The sequence below is a fragment of the Perca flavescens genome, chromosome 21 (assembly GCF_004354835.1).
Source record: "Perca flavescens isolate YP-PL-M2 chromosome 21, PFLA_1.0, whole genome shotgun sequence".
Classification (NCBI taxonomy): domain Eukaryota; kingdom Metazoa; phylum Chordata; class Actinopteri; order Perciformes; family Percidae; genus Perca; species Perca flavescens.
Genome location: NC_041351.1, coordinates 19,394,594 through 19,418,265, shown reverse-complemented (window position 1 = coordinate 19,418,265; position 23,672 = coordinate 19,394,594). Strand labels below are relative to the sequence as shown.

Here is a 23,672-nt window from a genome sequence, read left to right as displayed (position 1 = left end):
ACCCTAAAACCAAGTCTTAACTCTCAAACAGCCCTTTAAAGTTGTGGGGTCCAGCATTTTGGTCCCACAAAGCAGTCCGGACCCCACAAGTATACTGGATTCCCGTATGGACCCCATGAATGTAGTTAAACAAAAACACACACAGACACACAGACACACAGACACACACACACACACACACACACACACACACTCCCAAACTGCAGTAAACCATGCCGATTAGGTTGACATACAATATTTATTTAGGTTCACAAAAATGATAAGTTAATTATCAGGTAGTCCACAAATATTGTGGGAATGGTCTCATACAAGTGGGGAAACATACATGAGAAACCATTTAGGAGCAGGCCCACCCAGAAACGCTCTGATTTAACCAAATAAAGTATGAAGCATGGAAAAGGATGAACTCAAACATTAGTTTAGTCTAAATAATAAAAAAAAGGAAGTTGCTTATTTATTCATCATTATATTCATAATTTCCCATTTCTTTTTTCTCTCTAAAAAAAAAACCCTCAGTTATTCAAAATATCTCTTCTCTCTCTTCTTATATTGAATGAAAAAAATAATCCAAACAGGAGAAACCTAAAAAAGGGGTAGACCCTGTATTTAAAATATTGCCGTCAGGGCCATCCCTGAATAGTCCCTCAGTATCAATGGACCAGGGACCGGTCAAAAATAAGAGACCTAAATGTTGTAAAAACATCCTCTGTAGTACAGTATCTGAGGGTATATATATCATATATATACACATACTGTATATCCGAAAGTAGTCTGTAGTGTCCCCAAATAGTCTGTGGTGGGCTTCCCGAAGCTGCCCCACACCCATTTTCTTCTCATTGTTTCTCATATCTAACAAGACACTTTGTCCAATTTTGCTTTTACATTGAGACACTGCTGATTTGAGTCTTTGTAGAGAAACACTCATCTATTGCATCTCTATTGGGGATGAGACCCACCACCCCACCCTCATCTTTTACTCCATCCCCTCCCATTAAACATGTCTCGACCTCATGTGCGTTTGCTACAGAAGATGTTGCACGTTATGAACACGTTCATGCAAAGTGGCAATTCTGTTTACAAAGATGTATAGTAGTCGAGTTTTTGTCTTTTATATCTGTAGCCATTTTAACTGCGTTTGATTTGCTTTAAAAAAAAAAGAAAAAGAAAAAAAGATAAACCTGAAGTCCCACCCATTTTCAAAGCCCCCTCCCCTTAACCTTTCAACAAAAACAGAACAATTAGCATAATAAACAATATTATATTAATGATTTCTCATTTTACTTGTAATAACCCAAATCTCCAGAGAAAAAAAAAGGATACAGTGGACAGATGTTTGTCTGAGTCCAGGTTTAAAACTGTGTCAAGAAAAGCCATCGCAGCAAGGATCAGTTAGCATAAACCAGAGTGGCTGCTGCCTTTAAGAAAAAGCCTTTAGAAACATGTCCTGCGGCGGTTGGTTTAAGAAGAATCCCTGATTAGCTGAAAGAAGTCAGGTGACCACCAGGTGAGGTAAGAAAAGTCCCACCTTTAACGATGGGGATGACAGTATGGAGGGGTTTCCTCTAAACGCTAATGTGTGTGTGTGTGTGCATTTGTTTGTGTGTGTGTGTGAATATATATTTATGTGTCTGTATACATTTTGGATTACACACTGACCAACCGCTCACATGCGTACACACTCACACACAAGTGCGTGTTGATTTTGGAGTCCGTCTCAAACACTGCGTTGAAAGTTCCTCCCTCCTCATGCAGCAAAACAGAGAATGCCAGTGGCAAAAAAAACACTGGCTGAAAGAAAAAAAAAAAAAAAAAAAAAAAAAAATTAAGTTTGCTGCCTTGAACATCACATTCAATCCTTGGGCGTGACAATTAAAAAAAAAAAAAATTATAATAACAAAAAAGTTTTTTTTTTTTTTAGTTCTAGAATATTTTTCTGTTCTAAGCATTTACTTAGGAAAAACTAACAAAGATTTCAGTTGCTCTCTTATTACTATGTGTGTGCGCAGCTTTTTTTTCTTCTTCTATTTTTGTATTGACATTTGCATTGGTTTTCTCCTCTTCTTAAAATTGTCCACGTTGAGTTTTTCTTGGTTTCTTTCCATATCCATCCGTATTTTGGGAAAAAAAAGACCAAAACCCATTTCTACCCATTATCGTCTCCCACCCTTCCCGCATTTATCCCCCCCGTTTCCCACCCTCCCTGGGGTGGAAACGAGGGCTTTTCAGTCCCGTGCTGCCCTTCATCTCTCGGCCTCCATCACTACGCTAGCCTTCTGCTCAGCACCTGCGTGGGGGTTCACGCCCGTGGGCCAGGCGGGGCAGGGCTGCGTCGGGGGCTGCCCCTGAGTCCAGAGTCCATGTGGAGGTTGCGGCACATTAGGTACGTTTGGTGAGACCCCCCAGCCGCCGACCTGGGGGGGGGATGTGGCCATGGAAGCGGCCATGGGACTGCCGCCGCTGCCGCTGTTGAAGCTCTCGGACGCCTTCAGCCTGGAGAACATGGTCAACGCGTCGGGGAAGTTGGGGGGCGTCGCTGGCGTGTTGGCTGGGGTGCACATCTAAGAATGGGGAGGGAAAGAGAAGAATTAATGCATGTTTCGTTTTTGTAGAGTGAGTTAAAGTGTACATGTTGCAGCACCACATTATTCGTGGAGAAATAGGTATCTTTCGGTCTTCTATAATGGATTTCTTCCAATAGGACTGTTGACTTTTACTGTAAAACTGTGAGGTTACTCAATTCAACAATTCAGTACACAGAAAATCAAACTGCCAGTTTGGGATTGTGTTTCACAGGCTCTTAGTGAGCAAATGTTTATATGCTAAAGTAGGCCAAAGTTCAGCCATAGCTACATTGTTAGCTTCTAGCAAAAAGTCAGGCACTGCTAGGCACTGTTAGGCAAGGACACTAGTGGTGCGTCTCAGCATAGCCTTCTAGCGGTAGGGGGGTTTAAACACAACATAAATGTGAACCACTGTCTTACATTAATATTTTTGAACGTTATTGCCTTTTTGAAAATTGATACAGTATTGCAAAATAAAATATCGCGATTTTTTCTCACTAAACTACTATTACTTCAGCAATTTGCATCATGGGGTACTGAACAAAAGGCAGTATCAGGCAGTAAAGGAAGTAAACTGTTTTAGTATAACTGAAGGGGAATTTAGGGGAATCCCATGCACACTTTGCTTCCCCAGAGGGTCCTGATGATGACATTAAAGTCCTTTGTTTAGATCCACTTCCTGTTCCAACTATAATATGGCGTCCAATCTGATTTAGCAGCCTAGATACACTTGGACACACACACTGGGAGTAACAGCTAATGTTACTTTCTGGACACATACACAAAAAGCAAAAACACACCAAGTCTCCTTGGCCTTAATATATCCCCTGTGCTCTAACCTGCTCCGACCCTCCTTTGTGCCAGCGTTGTTATTGTCCTGCTGCCTGCCAGGAGTTCCTTTAGTGGCGCACCCCGAGGACACACAATACACCCCTGTGCCAAAAACAACACTCAACCTACTAGCCTGCAGCTGACAGGCCATGTGAACAACATGTTTGGCTGCTCAGAAATAGTAAGCCTTCATCCCTCATCCTCACTAACGCAGCTTCTCACACACTGCTCCGTGGCCTGCTTCCTCCTCTATGCCCCCTTCCATTTGTGACCAGGAAAACAACAACCTACTGTATTCCGTAGGGAAGCAGATTTTTAACTAGGAGGCTTGTCATTTAAACATTGCTGGGCTGAGAGGGTAACAGGGCAGGCACCTACATGCCAATAATAACCCTAAATCACCAGAGCATGGCAATGGAAGAAAACTGTTTTGCAACTCCCAGGATTATATAAGATGAAATTTACTTAGGATTTGAGTACTCTATTGAAATCAAATCCACCTCATTAACCATCTATTATGCCGTTTTTGTGCTCAAACCTACAAGATGTAGCTTTATTGAAGTGTGTGAATGTTAAATGCGAGCTTGTTCGTTCAAGGGGGGGGCATATTCTGGAATTGGGAGTCATAGGCTCCATGAATCAACTATGGGGAACAGCAGCTGCAGTCACACATGAGTACCGGACAAAAAAATGTTAACATGCCGAACAGGGGAAAAAGCTGGGAAAAAAAAAAACATTTCCCTTACCGAAAACCAGACCTCAGACTGACCCTGGGTATCTATTCTACCGTTGGCTCCATCACCCAGGATGCTCAGATTTTGACACGCAGCCTTAGCGCACAAGCAGCCTTCAGAAAAACAACAGTGTGACGGGAGCACCATTCCTCCCTTGGGTGGGTGGGGGGTGTAATCGGACTCTTTCGCCCCCTAAAAATGCTGCGGCTTGCAGGGTAGTCCTGCGAATGTACAGTGTGGGGCCAGTACTGGCCTGGGCCCGGCCGAGTTAAGAGGTTCTCAGAGTGGCACGCTGCTATGAAAGGTGAGTGTGTCCACTGTGCACTCTGACAGGAAACGCTGGCTCATGTCTCTGAGGCGGTTTCCTGCATTAAAGAGACACCCTGGAATGCTGAAGTGACCTTTATGATCCTTCCTGTTCTTGGCGAGCAGCGGTGGAAGCTGCTGGTTGGGTTTTTTTTTAACCGCGTGATCGTTTAAGGGTCTGTGTGACTGGTACTCAGGTAGAAAACAATAGATGAGGCCTTCTTGCTTACTGGCCAGGAATGGAAACCGCTGACACATGACCTTTCAGGTTGTCCACTGAGATCTCTGTATCCGACTTAACTCATCTCAGCAGACTAAAACCGGAGAGATGGGTGAGGGAAGCTGAACACAAAACGGACTTCAAACACCATGTTTGCGTCTCAAAATTGCCCACCTCGCACTCCTCCACTCATTACACAACACCCCTCCGAGTGTCAGTATGTTGAGTGTGTGCGTCTTTGCAGGGGACCTTGGACAGAGGTGCGCGGACGGTATCAACCAACAGGGAAGAGGATCTGGTCCAAAGACAGAGTTTGGAGCCGACTGCTTATCAGACACTTTCTCACTAACAAAAGCGCCAACGGACCGCAGACCTGTCGGCATGCACTGTATTTATTGATGATCCAAAAACAAAGAAACACCATATTCTCCACTCCCAAACAAATACGACACCAACATGGTATGTGCATTATTACATCTGTCGTTATCATAAATCACAAGTGTCACGCTTCAAGCGTTCCGCAATCGACCCGCGTATCGTCAAAGCAGAGAAAACGGCAAAAGCGGTGAAAGCTCCACGTGGTTTCCTACACAGAGGTTAACCCTGTTGCTCTGGTGCAGCATACTGAGGAAGCAGGTTACTGTGCGTTTTCCCTTTGTGTGTATTAAGCAGCCTAGTAGCAGATTAACTCTCGCTGCACTGAGGCAATGACAGAACAAGGCAAGGTGGAGACCTAGGCTGGTGGCTGGACCGTGTATGGTGAATGTGCTAAATTGGGGCCAAGCTGTTACAAAAATAGTCAGTCTATATGATGTGAATTCCTAGATATTAAATGGTCATCTACTGTACATAGTAGTCCCAGTAATATGTATTCTTAAAGTGTAATAAGTAGCATATCATATGACACAGTTAAGCTATGTTTGAGTCAAATAAGAAACAACAGCTTTAATTTAATAAATGCAACATTGTAATCGTTTTTTTTTTACAATTTGTTGTTCTGGATTACTCCTCTAAAATATGATTGTCCTATTTCAATCACTGTGTCTAATTAGATCAGTAATATGTGTAATTATTCTAAAACATAATAATGTGGATATTTCGACCAGCGGTTATGGCATGAACGCCAGCTAGGCAGAATCAAGTTCCGTCTGTCATGACAGTTAGTAGTACTATACTGAAGCCTACGTAAGTGTGCCAAGTGTTTATACTTGTGCGCTGGTGTGTGCGTTGAGCCGGCATGTGTGTGTGTGTGTGTGTGTGTGGGTGTGTGGAGTGGGTGATAGAGCGAGGGAGAAGTGAGAGAGTGACGGCGATTAGCTTTGGAGTGAGTACCGACTCTAGAGTCATAGTGAGAGAAACAAAATGTCTCCCCTGTGCTTTCTGATCACGGTGGGAAATCTGGAGCAGGAAAAGTGAACCCTCTCCTTGATTTTATGTTGTTTATGGAGAAGGAGAACCAGGAAACGAGTCGGGTGAAATGCAACGCTACCAAGCCACGGCCGTGCGTCGCTGCGACGTGTAGTTACATTTTCCGAGAGGTGCACGTCAGGCTACGGCGTAGGGTCCGGCGTAGACGCAGAGGGGTCTGTGGGGGTACGCACAACCATAAAAAGGCCTTCACGGTCAGTGTGTGAGAGTTGGCAGCCCTGGTGACAAATGCGTTGCTCAGCAGCAACAACAACACGTATATGAATTAGGGAAGTTGTTCAGATGATTGATAGCGGAGGCAAAGACTTTACCAGCGCCTATTAATCTACGACCAATGGGAAAACTCCAACACTTGACCGACTAATGGCGTAACTATTATCACTCAGCAACTTCATCACTCAGTAAGTCAGTGAGTGACAGACTTTGGTGTTTATGGGACTGGCCCCGCCTTGCTTGTGTCCAGCCAAAAATACTGCAAGAGCTGCTGAGACCGGTGTGTGTAAACTTAGGCTCAAATCCAATTGGCTGGTGGACAACTGACGGGCACTCGGGCTGCAACGAGTGGGTTAATATTTCATTTTGAGAAGAATTACTACCTGAACAAACACAAACACACACACACACACACACACATTGACGTTAAGAGTGTCTAAAGAGGGTTTGCAGTTATGTCACACACATACCAGCACTATGGGATGTAAACCATGTGAGGTTCACCGGGAGCTGTGTGGGATATGTGTAGTTATGGTATGGGTAACTTCATATGGAAGAAAGACGTGTGTACATCATTTTACAACTGTGGGTTTAAATTTGTGTTAGCGGTGGGCTTATGATATATAGACTAAATCAAAACTGTACATTTAGGGTGTTAACATATGTTGTTTAGGTTGTATACAATTTGTTTAAAGAAGCAAGGATGTTTATTTGCCAGGTTAAAATTTTGTATGTTGTTATTTAGGCTATGTTTAGACAGAAACGAGCTGAAGAGAAAACGCAAAAGTGGCGTTGCATTTTCACTTTTTATTACGCGTTTAGACAAGCGTTTTGGGGGGGGGGGAAATCTGCGTAAAAGTGTGTGAAATTCAATGTAGTATGCACACCAGGCGGTTAGGTGGTAGTGTGAAGCACCGCGGCTGTTAACATTTAAAACATTTAAATCAGCCAGTTACTTGGAGAAAGACTGGAGATGACAAAGATAAACTTAGTTGCATTTCTGATCTTTCTTTGGCTATTATTTGGATGTTTTTCTCATCAATATGCCATTTAAAAGTACATATAATACTGTAACTGATAATTGAGGTGCATGTTATATATTATTTTGAGGTTTGAGCAGTGTCTCGTAAACTCATGAGGGAGGGCCAAATGTTTGGCTTTACACGGAAATAAAACAACAAAACTGTGCAAGCAACCATTACTGACTCCATCGTGGACAATCAGCAGTGAATTATCTGTGTGCAAATACTTTATTGGCTGAATATACAGCAACTGGGCAAGAAAGGAAAAAAAGCAGTATATGTAACTAACTAGTGTTTATTCTGAGGGTGTGTGTGTGTGTTCCTACAAAACTCATGGCAGTCAGGGATGTCTTAAATAAAAAGAATAATCATTTTAAACAAACTTTTACAATAATGTCCATCTAATCTTTGCCTTTATACTAATTGTCTTACGGTTTTATTTTTGTTTACAATATGTACTTTTACTCTCTGTCTCACATGTACTATCTAAACAAGGACAGATTTGCATCTAGTAATAGGCTACATGTGTTTAAGTGCATGCAGCAGCACATACAACAGACAGCGTGTTACAGCAAAGAGGTCGCACCAATGTATTCAAGATGCACAGATGGAGAGACGAGGCGAATAATGTGTTCAAAACAGAGGCAACAGAGAGGGGTTGCCACGGCGACTGTTGTTATGAGGAAGCAGTGCAGATCTCCCGTTGACGGGATGGGGCTGAGGCAGGACTGGCTCTGTGGTCACAGTGGCCCCGGCCCTGTCCACCCTCTCTTCAAGTCTGTTTGCTGAGCCCAGCATGAAGAAGGCAAGGCGGACAGGCAGCGACCACTCTAAATATGCCTGGCCCGGGCCTGTGGTGAAGCTCCACAAACCTTAAACACTCCTCCGTTTGTGTACATACTGTATGTGTGTGTGTGTGTGTGTCCACAAACAGATGAGCTGGAGTTATTTCCAGTCTAAGCGACCACATTCTTCAGAACTATCAAGTGTGTGTGCCAGGCTTAAAAAGAGAAGTTTTCCATCCTCCTGCATACTTGTGCAGAGAGTCCAGTTACGTCTCGTGCCCCAAATTGACCTCCGTGTAACGTTTACCTCAGTGCTCCTACACCCACGCCACTCACTCTTATTCCTCTCACTTCTATCTCTATCTGGATGTTTTTCGTACAGCTGTCAGGAATTCTAAGACAAATTTTGCAATAAATTGAATGTGATCTGCTGGTTTCCATTAACATGGTTGAAGCAAATCAACAGACTTCCTTATTGACCAAGAATGTCAAATTCAAGTAATACTGAGCAAGTTATTGGTGGTAAGTTCCAGCTAATATTGGACATTTTTATATCATTGTCATTGTTTTTAAATTATTAATATTTCACAATGTCAAAAGCCAAATCTGGTCAAACCTAGTGCTTTCGCAGTTACCACACTACAACGTTTTTTTTCTTCTTCTTGCAGTCATGTTACTGTCAATAAACAGTGTTCAGTAGCCTGTCGGTTTTTCAATAACCAATGCATGTGAGAGGAGTGGAGGGTCCAGAGGCAGGCGCCTTCATCTCCATGTAGCCTTCAACGTGAGCCTGGGTCGGGCTCGGGCACGCTTCAAACTTACGGTGGGAGTTTGAAGCGTGAGCATGCAAAACAATACTTATGACCGAAACCAAACTCATTTTTCCTCCATCATTCTCTCTGCTAAGAACATTAGAATCAACCTATAAGATGGGTTTTTTTTTTCATTTTCTTTCTCTCACTTCCCACTCCCGGTCCTTCCTCTCCCTCCTCCTCCAGTCTGTGGCTTCACACGCTGTAAGTCAGCACTTTACAGCAAACTGTGCTGAGAGATCTGTGAGACACGAGAATCACGGCGAAGCATGCAGCCCCGAGCTCGCTGGAAGTTTCTGGACAACCTGTCAGCAGATTATACTGCTGAAAGAATACTCTTCCCCATAAAATCGGACTACATTCAAAATGACACTTGTCTTACACCAAAAACAAATTAAGTTGTTGTCAAGCTCAAGATCAAGATTAACTTCATTGTCCAATAAGGTGGGACATTTGTCTTGGGCACGTAACCCCTGCTGCAGCCATTAATATAAAACAAACACAGTAGAGCTGGGCAATATATTGATATTATATCGATATTGTGATATGAGACTAGATATCGTCTTAGATTTTGGAAATTGTAATATACTAATATGGCATAAGTGTTGTCTTTTCCTGGTTTTAAAGGCTGCATTACAGTAAAGCGATGTCATTTTCTGAACTTACCAGACTGCTGTAACTGTTCTGTTATTTGCCTTTACCCACTTAGTCATTATATCCACATTACTGATGATTACTTATAAAAAATCTCATTGTGTAAATATTTTGTGAAAACGCTACAATATCGCTGCAGTATCAATATCGAGGTATTTGGTAAAATAATATCGTGATATTTGATTTTCTCCATATCACCCAGCCCTAAAACACAGACATGTACAACTAACAACATGTACAACAGATACTGTACAATACCATGCAATAGTATGGCCCTATTGGAGTGTAAAACACAACATGGTGTCACACAGTGCAGTTAAACATTACTCAAAAAATAAATAATAAAAACAAATAAGTATCGGTGCAGAGATGACAAGCACAACAATAACTCCCATCGTCAACCCAGGCCTGTTATGGCCTGTTTTATCTGCAGCTATTTAGGAGCTTAATAGACAAAGGAATAAATGAGTTTTGTAATGGGCTGCCGACTAAACCGATTCCGAAGCCAATTTATTCATGTGTACGTATCAATTTGTGGACTTGTTTTAAGCCAGTTCCCAAACCTTTTAAGAAAGTTATGAAATTTGATATCTGGAGTTCAGGTATGAAAATAACACATGCTGATGGTGACTGGTCAGTGTGACTGTCAGAAAATGGTTTTCTTCACCACAGCTGGTCTGTCAACATGCAAAATAAAACACGCTGTACAACTGCAAAAACAAGACGAGGGGTCTCCATTATAGCCAACACGGCATGCACACTTCAAAATCCTTATTTGGTCATCTGGTGAACCCCAGAGCAAGGTATGGTTTGAGGAACTCTGTATTTTGTTTGTTGCTTAATATAATTATGTTAATATTTTTTTCTATAATAAGAGACAACCTGGGGTCACAGCTCCACATTGTGTTGTAGATATATCAAAGCATTCCTCTTCTCATCGGACAGGCCACGTCATTACCCTCAACTCGGGGATCATTCTACTCAATGCTGATGGGTCCTCTCTGCTCGTCTTCCAGCAACGTTATTGGAACTGACCAATAGCACACTGTCCCACTGAAACTGTGACTAATAATGGGCAGCTCAGGGGTGTGAAGCTGTAAAATACTGAAAAAGAACATGGAGTTATGTCTAAATAAATTCAAGGTTGAGGAAAAGAAAGAAAAAAAGGAGTAGCAAGATGTGGACAGGAGAGGCAAACCGTTGAGTGCTTCTTTTAACTGGTGCTAAGTGCTGGTTGTGTGGGAGGATGCTTGGGTTTCACCAGCATCAGGTCTGGACTAGTCTTGGGTGTATTCACATGAATGTTTATATGCATCATGAAATATACACTCCTTTTGTTTGGTTTGTTTGGGCATGTGAAAACAGTGCAATTCAAACCTGACAACACTGACAATACAGGTCTCTGTCCACTTCGAAGAGGGCTGCAATACAATATGTTAACATGAAAACTGACACGAACACCAAAAAATGTTCCATCCATCCATCCATCTTCGTCCGCTTATCCGGTGTCGGGTCGCGGGGGGAGCAGCTCCAGCAGGGGACCCCAAACTTCCCTTTCCCGAGCAACATTAACCAGCTCCGACTGGGGGATCCCGAGGCGTTCCCAGGCCAGGTTGGAGATATAATCCCTCCACCTAGTCCTGGGTCTTCCCGAGGCCTCCTCCCAGCTGGGCGTGCCTGGAACACCTCCCTAGGGAGGCGCCCAGGGGCATCCTTACCAGATGCCCGAACCACCTCAACTGGCTCCTTTCGGCGCAAAAGAGCAGCGGCTCTCTCCGAGCTCCTCACGGATGACTGAGCTTCTCACCCTATCTCTAAGGGAGACGCCAGCCACCCTCCTGAGGAAACCCATTTCGCCGCTTGTACCCTGGATCTCGTTCTTTCGGTCATGACCCAGCCTTCATGACCATAGGTGAGGGTAGGAACGAAAACTGACCGGTAGATCGAGAGCTTTGCCTTCTGGCTCAGCTCTCTTTTTCGTCCTGGCAGTGCGATAGATTGAATGCAATACCGCACCCGCTGCGCCTATTCTCCGACCAATCTCCCGCTCCATTGTCCCCTCACTTTCATGAACAAAACCCCAAGGTACTTGAACTCCTTCACTTGGGGTAAGGACTCATTCCCTACCTGGAGAAGGCATTCCATCGGTTTCCTGCTGAGAACCATGGCCTCCGATTTAGAGGTGCTGATCCTCATCCCAACCGCTTGACACTCGGTTGCGAACCGATCCAGTGAGTGCTGAAGGTCGCAGGCCGATGATGCCATCAGGACCACATCATCTGCAAAGAGCAGCGATGAGATCCCCAGCCCACCAAACTGCAACCCCTCCCCACCCCGACTACGCCTCGATATCCTGTCCATAAATATTACAAACAGGATTGGTGACAAAGCGCAGCCCTGGCGGAGGCCAACCCTCACCTGAAACGAGTCCGACTTACTACCGAGAACCCGGACACAGCTCTCACTTTGGTCATACAGAGATTGGATGGCCCTGGTAGAGACCCCCTCACCCCATACTCCCGCAGCACCTCCCACAGTATCTCCCGGGGACCCGGTCATACGCCTTCTCCAAATCCACAAAACACATGTAGACCCGGTTGGGCATACTCCCAGGCTCCCTCAGGATCCTTGCGAGTGAAGAGCTGGTCCGTTGTTCCACGACCAGGGCGGAATCCGCATTGTTCCTCCTCAACCCGAGGTTCGACTATCGGCCGAACCCTCCTTTCCAGCACCTTGGAGTAGACTTTACCAGGGAGGCTGAGAAGTGTGATACCCCTATAATTGGCACACACCCTCTGGTCCCCCTTTTTAAAAAGAGGAACCACCACCCCAGTCTGCCACTCCTTTGGCACCGTCCCCAGACTTCCATGCAATGTTGAAGAGGCGTGTCAACCAGGACAACCCCTCCACACCCAGAGCCTTGAGCATTTCTGGACGGATCTCATCAATCCCGGGGCTTTGCCACTGTGTAGTTGTTTGACTACATCAGTGACTTCCGCCTGGGAAATCGGCGACAATCCCCGTTATCCTCCAGCTCTGCCTCTAACATAGAGGGCGTATTAGTCGGATTCAGGAGTTCCTCAAAGTGCTCCCTCCACCGCCCTATTACCTCCTCAGTGGAGGTCAACAGTGTCCCATCCTTACTGTACACAGCTTGGATGGTTCCCCTTCCCCCCTCCTGAGGTGGCGAACAGTTTTCCAGAAACACTTTGGTGCCGACCGAAAGTCCTTCTCCATGTCTTCTCCAAACTTCTCCCACACCCGCTGCTTTGCCTCTTTCACGGCAGAGGCTGCAGCCCTTCGGGCCCTTCGGTACCCTGCAACTGCCTCCGGAGTCCTCCGAGATAACATATCCCGGAAGGACTCCTTCTTCAGTCGGACGGCTTCCCTGACCACTGGTGTCCACCACGGTGTTCGTGGGTTACCGCCCCTTGAGGCACCTAAGATCCTAAGACCACAGCTCCTCGCCGCAGCTTCAGCAATGGAAACTTTGAACATTGTCCACTCGGGTTCAATGCCCCCAGCCTCCACAGGGATGCCTAAAAGCTCCGCCCGGAGGTGTGAGTTGAAAGTCTGTCGGACAGGGGCCTCCTCCAGACGTTCCCAATTTACCCGCACTACACGTTTGGGCTTACCAGGTCTGTCCAGAGTCTTCCCCCCACCCTGACCCAACTCACCACCAGATGGTGATCGGTTGACAGCTCTGCCCCTCTCTTCACCCGAGTGTCCAAAACATACGGCCTCAGATCAGATGAAACAATTATGAAATCGATCATTGACCTTGGCCTAGGGTGCTCTGGTACCAGGTACACTTATGAGCATCCCTATGTTCGAACATGGTGTTCGTTATAGACAATCCATGACTAGCACAGAAGTCCAACAACAAACAACCACTCTGGTTTAGATCAGGGAGGCCGTTCCTCCCAATCACGCCTCTCAGGTGTCTCCATCATTGCCCACGTGTGCGTTGAAGTCCCCCAGCATAACAATGGAGTCCCCCACTGGAGCCCCATGCAGGACTCCAGTCAAGGTCTCCAAGAAGGCCGAATACTCCGAACTCCTGTTTGGTGCATATGCACAAACAACAGTCAGAGTTTTCCCCCCACAACCCGCAGGCGTGGGAGGCGACCCTCTCGTCCACGGGGTAAACTCCAACACAGCGGCGCCAGCCGGGGCTTGTGAGTATCCCCACACCCGCCCGGCGCCTCACACCCTGGGCAACTCCGGAGAAGAAAAGAGTCCAACCCCTATCCAGGAGTATGGTTCCAGAACCGAGACTGTGCGTGAGAGGTAAGCCCCACCAGATCTAACCGGTGGCGCTCCACCTCCCGCACCAGTTCCGGCTCCTTCCCCACAGAGAGGTGGCGCCCACGCCCCCAGAGCCAGCGTCTGCCGCCCGGGTCTGGTCCGTCGAGGCCCCTGACCTTCACTGCCACCCATGTGGCATCGCACCCGACCCCAACGGTTCCTCCCACAGGTGGTGGGCCCATGGGCTGGAGAGATGGGAGCCACGTAGCTTGTTCGGGCTGTGCCCGGCCGGGCTCCGTGGCAAACCCGCCACCAGGCGCTCGCCCGACGAGCCCGCCGTCTGGGCCTGGCTCCAGGCGGGGGCCCGGCTTCCTCCGGGCAGGGTCACTCCATCTCTACCTTGCTTCTTCATTGGGGTTTTTGAACCATTCTTTGTCTGGCCCCTCACCTGAGACCACTTTGCCTTGGGAGACCCTACCAGGAGCACAAAGCTCCAGACAACACAGCCCTCAGGTTCACAGAGACACACAAACCTCTCCACCACGATAAGGTGATGGTTCACGGAGATGCCAAAAAAAAACCAAAAAATGTTGTATTGGCCAAATAGTATGAATGTTGGCCAAGGTAAGATTAACATGACAAATGGAGGATAAACTGGTGCTATGAAATGCCTCCTCAATATATCAAATTACTGGCAAAGAGCACAGACAAGTCCATCTTGTTTAGCTAAGATTACAGGAACAGGAATTACATGCTCTTCTCAATATATGTAACCTCAAAATATTACCAAGACTCTGTCCAATAAACAAACGTGTGAGTCTGTGTGGCATTCAATGCCGGATTTACTTGTAATCTGGCAGTGAACACCTCAATAAACCACAACAACAGAAAGAAACTTTTCCCATTCATGGATCAAAGAAATGGCATACTGTAGACGTGACTGCAATCTAATGCTATTGTTGCTGTACAGTCATTAATGTAATGGGAAGGCTGATTCTGACTGATGCCCTGTGAGGATTGTGGAAATGAGGGCAAAATGGAAAGGCATGACAGATTAAAGTTAATAGGAGTAAAAAAAAAAAAAAAAAAAACAGTGAAAGAAAAAGAAAAATGAGGTGAAACCAACAGAAAGTGAGAGACGGGGGAATGAGGGGGCTATTGGCAAAGCAGGAGGCGGAGCGAAAGATGGAATAAAAAGGAGAAAAAGCAGGCTGAATAAACCATTGCTGAATTAACTGCACATGATTCTGCCTGCCTGTTAAATGTTTAAATAGGGTGTGTATGTAGCCTATAGCACTGCGTTTTTTGCTTTGGAGCTGCAGTTGAATCTCAATGCAACCAATCTACTACCAAGCACTACGACTAACTATGCTAACAATAAGTAATTCAAATAAATATTGCAATGTTTTTAATGATACTTGCAATTCAATTTGAGATCTATTAAACATTAAGATTAAGAGAGAGAGAGAGGAGAGAGAGAGAGGAGGAAGACATGCAGGAAATCGTCACAGGTCGGACTCGAACCCTGGACTTCTGCGTCGAGGCATAAACCTCTAAGTATATGTGTGCCTGCTCTACCCACTGAGCCAACCCGGCACCATTTAGAATAACTTTGCGTAGATACATTACTGCAAGCAACCCCTTTTCACTTTTCACGTTATTTGACACACCGTTATCATCAAAAAGTCGATTGTAGCCTCTTTAAGGCCTTAAAGCTAATTATTTAACTACACTTTTTTTTTATACATTTTCTTTAAAGAACCTGCAAATTCACTGTTTCAACAGATTATTTGACCATGTGGAACAAAGGGAGCATTAGCCGTTCTTACGGCAACAACTGATAATAGAAAACTAAAACAAGTGCAACAACTGCTAGCTTCATATATTGACAACTTGATAATACTTCAACAAATGCCACAAATACTTCTAAATATTTCAGAGAGATCCCGCGCTTAACTCAGGTACTGATTGTAAGAAAAAACACTAAACAACAAGAGCTTCATCAGTCTGTTTGCCAACATCCTCTCTAAGCTGTGCATGGGAAACTGCCATTCCTTTACACTACGGTAGACAGTGGAGGTTTGGCACTAGTTAGTGTCACCAACTCAGCCAGACATGCAACTCTGTGTCTCGGTTTATATTATTCCATCACATAGCTCACTAACAGTATTTATGGGAGGGGCTGATTTCTTTCCAAACCTAAATAAAGGAGGCTGACAGGTGCTGCTGAACGTTTCAAGTGACCGTCCCCTCACTTCCTCACCCATGAACCCTCACTCCTTCGTCCTCACCCAACGACCAGCAGCTGAGCCCCGAGTCGGTGTATGTCTATGCGTGAGTTAATATTTTATACACACTGAGACATAGTTGGATTTGTGCTCACGAGGGACTCAGTTGATCATTAGCCGAGCTGTGTTTTGTTTTCAAGTGTGTTATCGCACTGTATAGGAAAGAAAAAAAAAAAAAAAAAAAAAAAAAAAAAAAAAAAGATGGGAGCAATGACAGAAAAAGGACCGAAAAAGAAAGCAGCACTTGACAGAAGATAGGAGAACTGGGACTGAGTAGAGCATGTGTTCTGTATGAACAACTGTACACACTGCCCTGCTCACAACAATGGCTAACAGGCTAACAATAGGTGTTCAGTGGCCCACTCATATCTAGAAAAAGGAGTTTGGCCTTGTCGACTGGTAACAGTCTGGCAACAGAAACTACTAGGCCAAAGGTCATAGTGAGGGAGAAAAAAACACGAGTGTGATGCAAACACAGCTTGCCAAAAGATAGCTTTCTTAAGGCTATGCATACACTGTAGAACAAATTTAGTTTTTCTTTCACCTCACATGCAGTCCATGTATTACGTTTTCTAATCAGTGTCAGCTTCCATTTCAATCTGAACCACTGAACACTATAACATAGGATAATCAAAATCAATATTTAGAGATTTAAATGTAGGAATTGAAGAGCAGAGCTAAGCGAAAGGAGGATTAAACAGGGACTGGTTATAAGTTATGAATGTGAGCAGGAAAGGGATGGCTCAAGCTGAGGGAAGTGACAGCATAGAAATAGTAGGACTAGGTAGCAGCAGTAAGGTGAGCTGAGACTGGCTGCAGCACAACAGCTAACCTCAGAAAACAGGCCACCAAGACGCTATGTGACAACAGTCCCTTAATGCAACAGACAAGGTTCCCATGTGCTGCACTGCTGCTTGTCATTCCTCCGCCATAGGCCAAACCCCCGTGTGTGTGTGTGTGTGTGTGTGTGTGTGTGTGTGTTTTCAGTGACACCAAGAATCAGTGTGAAACTCAATCTAACTCCAATGCTCATAAACACATCTGGTCGTTGCAGCCATCCCACATGGATTCCCATTCCCAGAGTCCCTTGAGCCAAGGTTCCTGTGTGTGTGTGTGTGTGTGTGTGTGTGTGTGTGTGTGTGTGTGTGTGTGTGTGTGTGTGTGTGTGTGTGTGTGTGTGTGTGTGTGTGTGTGTGTGTGTGTGTGTGTGTGGTTAGGGTTCTGGGAAGTCATGCTCCTGGAAACATGCAGGGCAACACGCTGGAACATGCAGAGCACAGGCCAAGCCTCTTCAGATGTGGCTAACTGCTTGGCATGGCTGTACAACACATGGGTACAGACAACCACACAGACACACACAGACACACAACATTAACAGATCTAGACATGATTGAATTAGAGAAACATTGCTGCATGCACACCCTGGGGATTTAAGTGTGCACACATAATGAATCAGACTTAAATATACAAACAATGGAAGGAAACAAACTGGATGTCACCTCATTCTGCACTTAATAAACTTCTTTAAGCAATGGCTGCAGCTGGACAGAGAGCACCTTTATTCTTTTGTGGCAGAGACACAAAGCAGCACTGTGTTATTGTATCTTCTACCCAAATACCTGGCAGTGCCTTGCTATTAGCCTATTTCACCTTACAAGCCAAACCCTTCCTCACTTGTTTCCATTGATTCCTCACTGCTAGTTAGACAACAATCCAAGTATCCTTTATATACGTTGGTTAGCCTTCCTCCATCCCTTTGCATTATGATGATGACCGGATAGAGGCTGAGACAGAGAGAGAAATAGAAGCAGACAGTCCTCCATGTTATCACATGATGATTTATGAAGGTAATTATACCTCTGCTCTTCTGCATGGGCACACCACACACTTCAAATCTCAGTGAGCTCTTACATGGATGAGAAAAGTTAAGATTCCTAAAAATCTTTTTTAAAGCCACACCCGGACACCAAAACCAAAAGTTTGCAGTTACCAAAAACACCCCCTCAAAACACACACACACCCTCCCTTTCTCCTACGGGGTTTATATTGCCAGGAAACTTCTTGAAAAGTCTTTCAACAACCTCACGCCCACTTTTATCACTGCCTTGCAGTGCCCAATGCTATTCTGCTACGTCACTGTGCCCAGTTGTCAGTTGGTACTGAACATTGCCCTTCATCAAATCCTAGTTTCATTTACCTTGTGCATGATGCCAGTGACAAACCGCAATTACAGCAAAATATAATATATATATATATATATATATATATATATATATATATATATATATATATATATATATATATATATATATATATATAGGTATCAAAAAAAAAAAAAAAAAAAAAAGAATTCCTTGGGTTCAGTGTGTAGGCCAGGCTGCGCTGTGCCCGGCAGTAGCAGTTCTTTAAATGGATACAGAAGAAGATCACACACACTTACTGCTTATATTTTGCTAATATGTTAATTTCAAGTATACAAAAAGGACAAGACCAGATCTACAGAACCTTGACAACATTTACAGTGTAATACGACTTTCCAAGAGAGTGCTAAAAAAGTAAAAAGAAACGGGAGCTAAAACAAGAACTAGAAGGGTTTCTTTTTTCTTTTTTTTACACCAATATGAAACATGTCAGAGTGAGAACCGGAGGGAGATGTACTGTACAAGTTTAGATGTGATTCAAGAAGAAAAAAGGAGAATGTGAAATATTCTGGAGATAAGACAACATACTTTAACATAACACCACAGACCTGACGTTACCGCAGGGCCGCCTCATGAGGACCTCGCTGTATACATTTTTAATAGCTGTACCACTGGCAGAAATTACACAGATGTGAAGCAGGCTTTGAGGCTTAGTTAGGTTGTCGCTTTGCTTAGTCACATGACGGGGGTCACATGTTTCCAGACGGCAGTGGAAGTCATCCAGCTTGGCGACTTCCTGCGCTGTGCTCACATGAGGATTCATTCACTTTATTGTGGCTGGATGTGCCCCACACGGAGAGATATTAATCACGGAAACAGTGATATGGGTGTAAAGCGTCAGTGTTACACTGTCCAGACCTGATCATTCAAAAACCATGAAGACCCGAAATATTTCCCAAAGCTGCTCATAGTCATATAGTTCCAAGGAAATCTTTCTCTTGCACTCAAGAAAACATTTTTGCTTTCACATGACCAGTGATTGTCTGTCTATTATTATTCTTCACTGAGGAGACAATGTAGAAGAGCATCTTTTTTTTTTAAAGATTATTTTTGGGCTTTTTGGCCTTTATTGGATAGGACAGCACGACTGAAGACAGGAGGGGGGGGATGATGTGCCGCAAAGAGCCGTGGGTCGGGAATCGCACGCGGGCCACTGCAGTAGGGACTGAGCCTTTGTACATGGGGCACGCTCAACCAGGTGAGCTACCAGGGCACACCGGAAGAGTGTTCCAACCGTGTAAGAAGTATCAGAAATAGCTCTCAGACTTTATATGCACAATTAGTTTAAAAATGCCTTAAAATTAGCTTGGCACATTCCTAGAATATGTATGAAAAACAAAAAAATAGGATAGAATGTGTGCATAATATTTGCTAATTGGGATGAGCATTAAACAGCCAGAAGCAACGCAAATACAACTCATGCATTCCAAGTGCGAGTGAACATGCCGACATGCTGTTCTGGGGGTTAGAAACTGCTTTAAGATTAATGCAAAAACAAGATAAGGATGGGCAGGGCATGACTATAAAATTCTCTAACAGGAAACATAAACGACAGAATTGAATTCTAGAGCCTTATGTTTTGCGTCAGAGTCAGCGAGGGAAGAAGGCAAGAGGAGTGAGAGCGTGTAAACTAAAGAAAGTGACAGGGTGCTGTGTTTTTAGTTACAGCGGCACCCTGTGCTGTGAAAGGGTCCATTTTGGGTCGGTGTGAGCATTGCATCCTGTAGGAATGTGTTGTGGTTGCAGTGTCAGTAAAGGCAGTGTGTGTGTCGAGGAGAAAACTGGGAGTAGACGGGGAGGGGTTGCAGAGTTTAGAGAGATAGAGTTTAGGTGTCTGAGCGTCAACAAAAACAGAGATAATTGGACAATCTGTTCAAGTGCCATCATCTGGCTCTATGGCTTTAACTGAAACACATGTACGTCACATACACAACTGTAGACAATAACAAACAGAGTCTAAAAATGTGTGTCTGCACAGGCACTCCCCTGCGTCTGTGATCGCTACTAAAAAGGAAATATAATGACAAGAGCTTTATCTAAATCCTCCGCCCTCCAGGGCATTATACAAGACTTTACTGATGAGTAGGCTAGCTCACCTCACTATTTGATATTTGATACAGAGTATAAACCTCTGACATACAACGCACAAATGACGCATTAGCAAAGCCCAGGTAAACTAAATCGGACTTGACACAGCTAACGACGTGACTGCTATGCTACTAACAAATCCTCACATTGTTGTATTTCTTTTACAACAGTGCTTTTGTGCCCAAGATAGTTTATTATTGCCCATGATGCCAAAGTTAAATGGGAAAGGGATTTGGTACACCACACTCAAAAACAATAGCCAAACAAGCTCATTGAACAGTATACATAAACTAACTGACCCACATGACGTACTAAACCTGCCATGCTGCCAAGAACTGCATGTCTACAGGCAATCTGTTGGGGCCATTGGGGCTGGAGCGAGGCTGCTAGCCAAAACAGCAATCTCAAGGATGAGTTCAGTTTGTGTTGCAACACATAACACTGACAAAACAGCATGTGCAACTGAAATGTAACCAAATGTTGTTCACGTTTACTCGAAACTGAAGAGAGCGACAGTGTGTGAGAGTGGGAGCAAAGTGGATTAGATCTGTAAACCAACAAGCACTGTGGCCCGATAAGCTGCAGGAAGGTTGGACACGCTGCCCTATTGTAGTACTGTTGTGACTCACGCACATACACACAAACACACACTCTGTGCATGCACAAAATACAAATGCATGCACGCTAGGTACGCAGAGACGTGCATAAAAAGGGAACGTGAACTTGTGATTACGCAAGAACATGTCTATAAAAACACCACAAACAGACGTAGGTGCTCTGCGTTCTGACTTCCATTATCCAGTGTCTGCAGCAATCAAGCTCAGCCCTATTTGGCAGACAGAATAGAACAGCTCTTGGCAGATTGTTTACTCTCTAAATTAAAGTGAGACATTTCACGAGCTAAATAGAGAACGGAGATGCTGTTATTTACTGATAAGATGAAGGCGGACTGGCTTTTTCTTTTTCTTTTAATAAAGCAGGCTATAAAAATTATCAGTGTGAGTCGTTTTTATTCTGACTGGCGATATTGCACTACTCCAGGGCTATATCAAATCCGCCTTTATCCCAATGTTCCTCACTTTCCTGTAGAAATGCTAAAATGTTTAACACTTTGCTACACAAAACACTGAGCCAAACAAACAAAAAGTGTGAGCTTAAAAATCATCAACAGTTATGTCCAAAATCCCCTCACGTCTATGTCAGGGCTCTTCCAAAAGGGCAGCTATTGCTGGATGCTGCCATGCATGGAGCTGCAAACAAAGACTTGTGTGCTGCCAAAGTGGGCTGCTGCTAAAAGCCCAAATACTGCTAGTGTTTCATAATGTTCAAAGCCCTGTGTCTGTGTGTGTGTGTGTGTGTGTGTGTGTGTGTGTGTGTGTGTGTGTGTGTGTGTGTGTAGTGTCCTAACGCCTTCCAGTTTACTCTCCTCGGGTTTGTCTGCCCCTAAAAGTCCCCAGTGTGTTGTGTCAGGGGCAGCAACAACCCAATCAGGGGAAATGTCTGAATAACCAGAGAGGCAAATGCAACTACATAAGGATCTCTATATTTGTGAGCGGCAGCTGTCCTCTTCCTGGAAGGAATTTTTTTCTTCTGTCTTACCCAGAAACTGAGGGGGCCCTTCCTTCCGTTATGCACCTCAGTTGCAATGACAAATGAGGGATTTCATAAATCTACATCTATCTTCCTCTCTCCCTCTTCTTTGCACACTACACACAAATCTCTCTCGATCGCTCTCTCACTCTTCCAGTGTGGCTGCTGTGGCTGCTGCTGCATGCCTGCCTGTGTGTTTATTTCTGGAAGCTCACAACATGGCCGAAATGTGCTTTGTTATTGTTAGTACAACATCATCCCTCTTGGCCTATAGGGGCTGTTTATCCTCCCCCCATCCCACCAAAAACAACACCGTATTCTTAAAGATATACTAGCTTGAAATTAGGTTTGTTATTATTAGACAAACAGAATGAACAAGTACATTATCATCACCCCGCTCCTCCTCACACTCACCATTTGATGATGATGGCCGTACGGAATATTTGTTTCTTGAAAAAAGGCACTGAGGGCAGTCTACAATAAAAACACACAGAACATGAATGACATTTTGGTGACAACGGTTTCCGTTTTAGGTAAATGCCTTGAAATGGTTAGTAGGAGCAAATAATTCATCCAAACGTGCTCATTTCTGTGTCGATATTAAGTAAAAAAAAATCAAACAATACAGAACAGAGAGCTTGCGGGGAAGCCCAATGAAATGTTACATTACTAGCAAAAATCTATATCCCGTTCACCGCAGACTAAACAATGAAGTAGCTAGCCTGCTCTTTAGTAACGTTAGGCTAGTCAATACAACACCACGGTCGTCTTTATTGCGTAACAGAACTCACTGGCCTCGTCTGTACACTGCTGTCATGTGTCGGATTATAGTATTTAATCTAGACTAAAGTCTAGCTAATTGCATATACTAGCTGTACGCATCGCCCTGTGTATTCCCTACTGGTTTAGTCTGGTTAAAGCACGTATATAATGTTAACGTTACTTTAGCCAAATAGAGCAAAGTTGTGGTTAGAAAGTGGGTCGACTTCTGGCCACCTAAAACGGACACATATCTTACACTAACGCTTTGTTTTGTGATGAATTCCAAGAGCCTGAAAAGTGGCGAGAGGCAGACAGGAAAGCTCCAGTGAAAACTAACGGTCGGTCAGACATAAACGTTGACTTAACGTTACCCCGCCGACTCTTAACGTTGAAAGCTTTATCATTTTCTATTTTTCTTTTAACGTTACCTCGAACTGCCAATGTGCCGCTTGCAAAAGCTGCTTCGCTTGGTCTGCCGCACAACCCGCCGTCAGGACGAACTGGTTAATCATGACTTGATGTTTGAGTTCATCCATTTTCGACGAAGCCCGTGTCCTACTCGCGGCGACTGGCTCTAAAACAAACGTTTTTCCTCTCTTTCTTCACTCTAGTTGTATTCCGTTTCTCTGCCTCAGTCGTCCACCATTACAGCCGGTTGAGCAAACACAAATATTTACTGTAGGAGCGGTAGTGGAAGGAGCGTTACGTGATTGACAGAATGGCGCAGCCAATCAAATGAGGACGTCGCCGGTGGGATTTGTATGCTGCGAGCGAAGGGTCTCGGATCTGCGTGTCTTTAACCGTCTGATGCGGGTTTATTTTTATACTTAAAAATACGTGCAGTTTAAATGATGGAACATATGGTGTTAAAATCACAGCAGAGGAGGGAAATCCCCACTCGAGTAATCTCAGAGAGGGTTTGTTTTGGA

The 23,672-nt window shown here is 44.4% G+C and overlaps 1 protein-coding gene across 1 annotated transcript; it reads right to left on the bottom strand.

Moving 5' to 3' along the window:
* Positions 1-219: 219 nt before the first annotated feature.
* ubald1a (UBA-like domain containing 1a) lies at positions 220-23,455 on the bottom strand. Its single transcript, XM_028568670.1, has 3 exons — positions 23,172-23,455; positions 22,396-22,455; positions 220-2,558 (listed from the first exon to the last, which is right to left on the bottom strand). The coding sequence occupies exons 1-3, from the start codon at positions 23,277-23,279 to the stop codon at positions 2,241-2,243; spliced, it is 486 nt and encodes a 161-aa protein (XP_028424471.1). The 5' UTR covers positions 23,280-23,455; the 3' UTR covers positions 220-2,240.
* Positions 23,456-23,672: the final 217 nt, after the last annotated feature.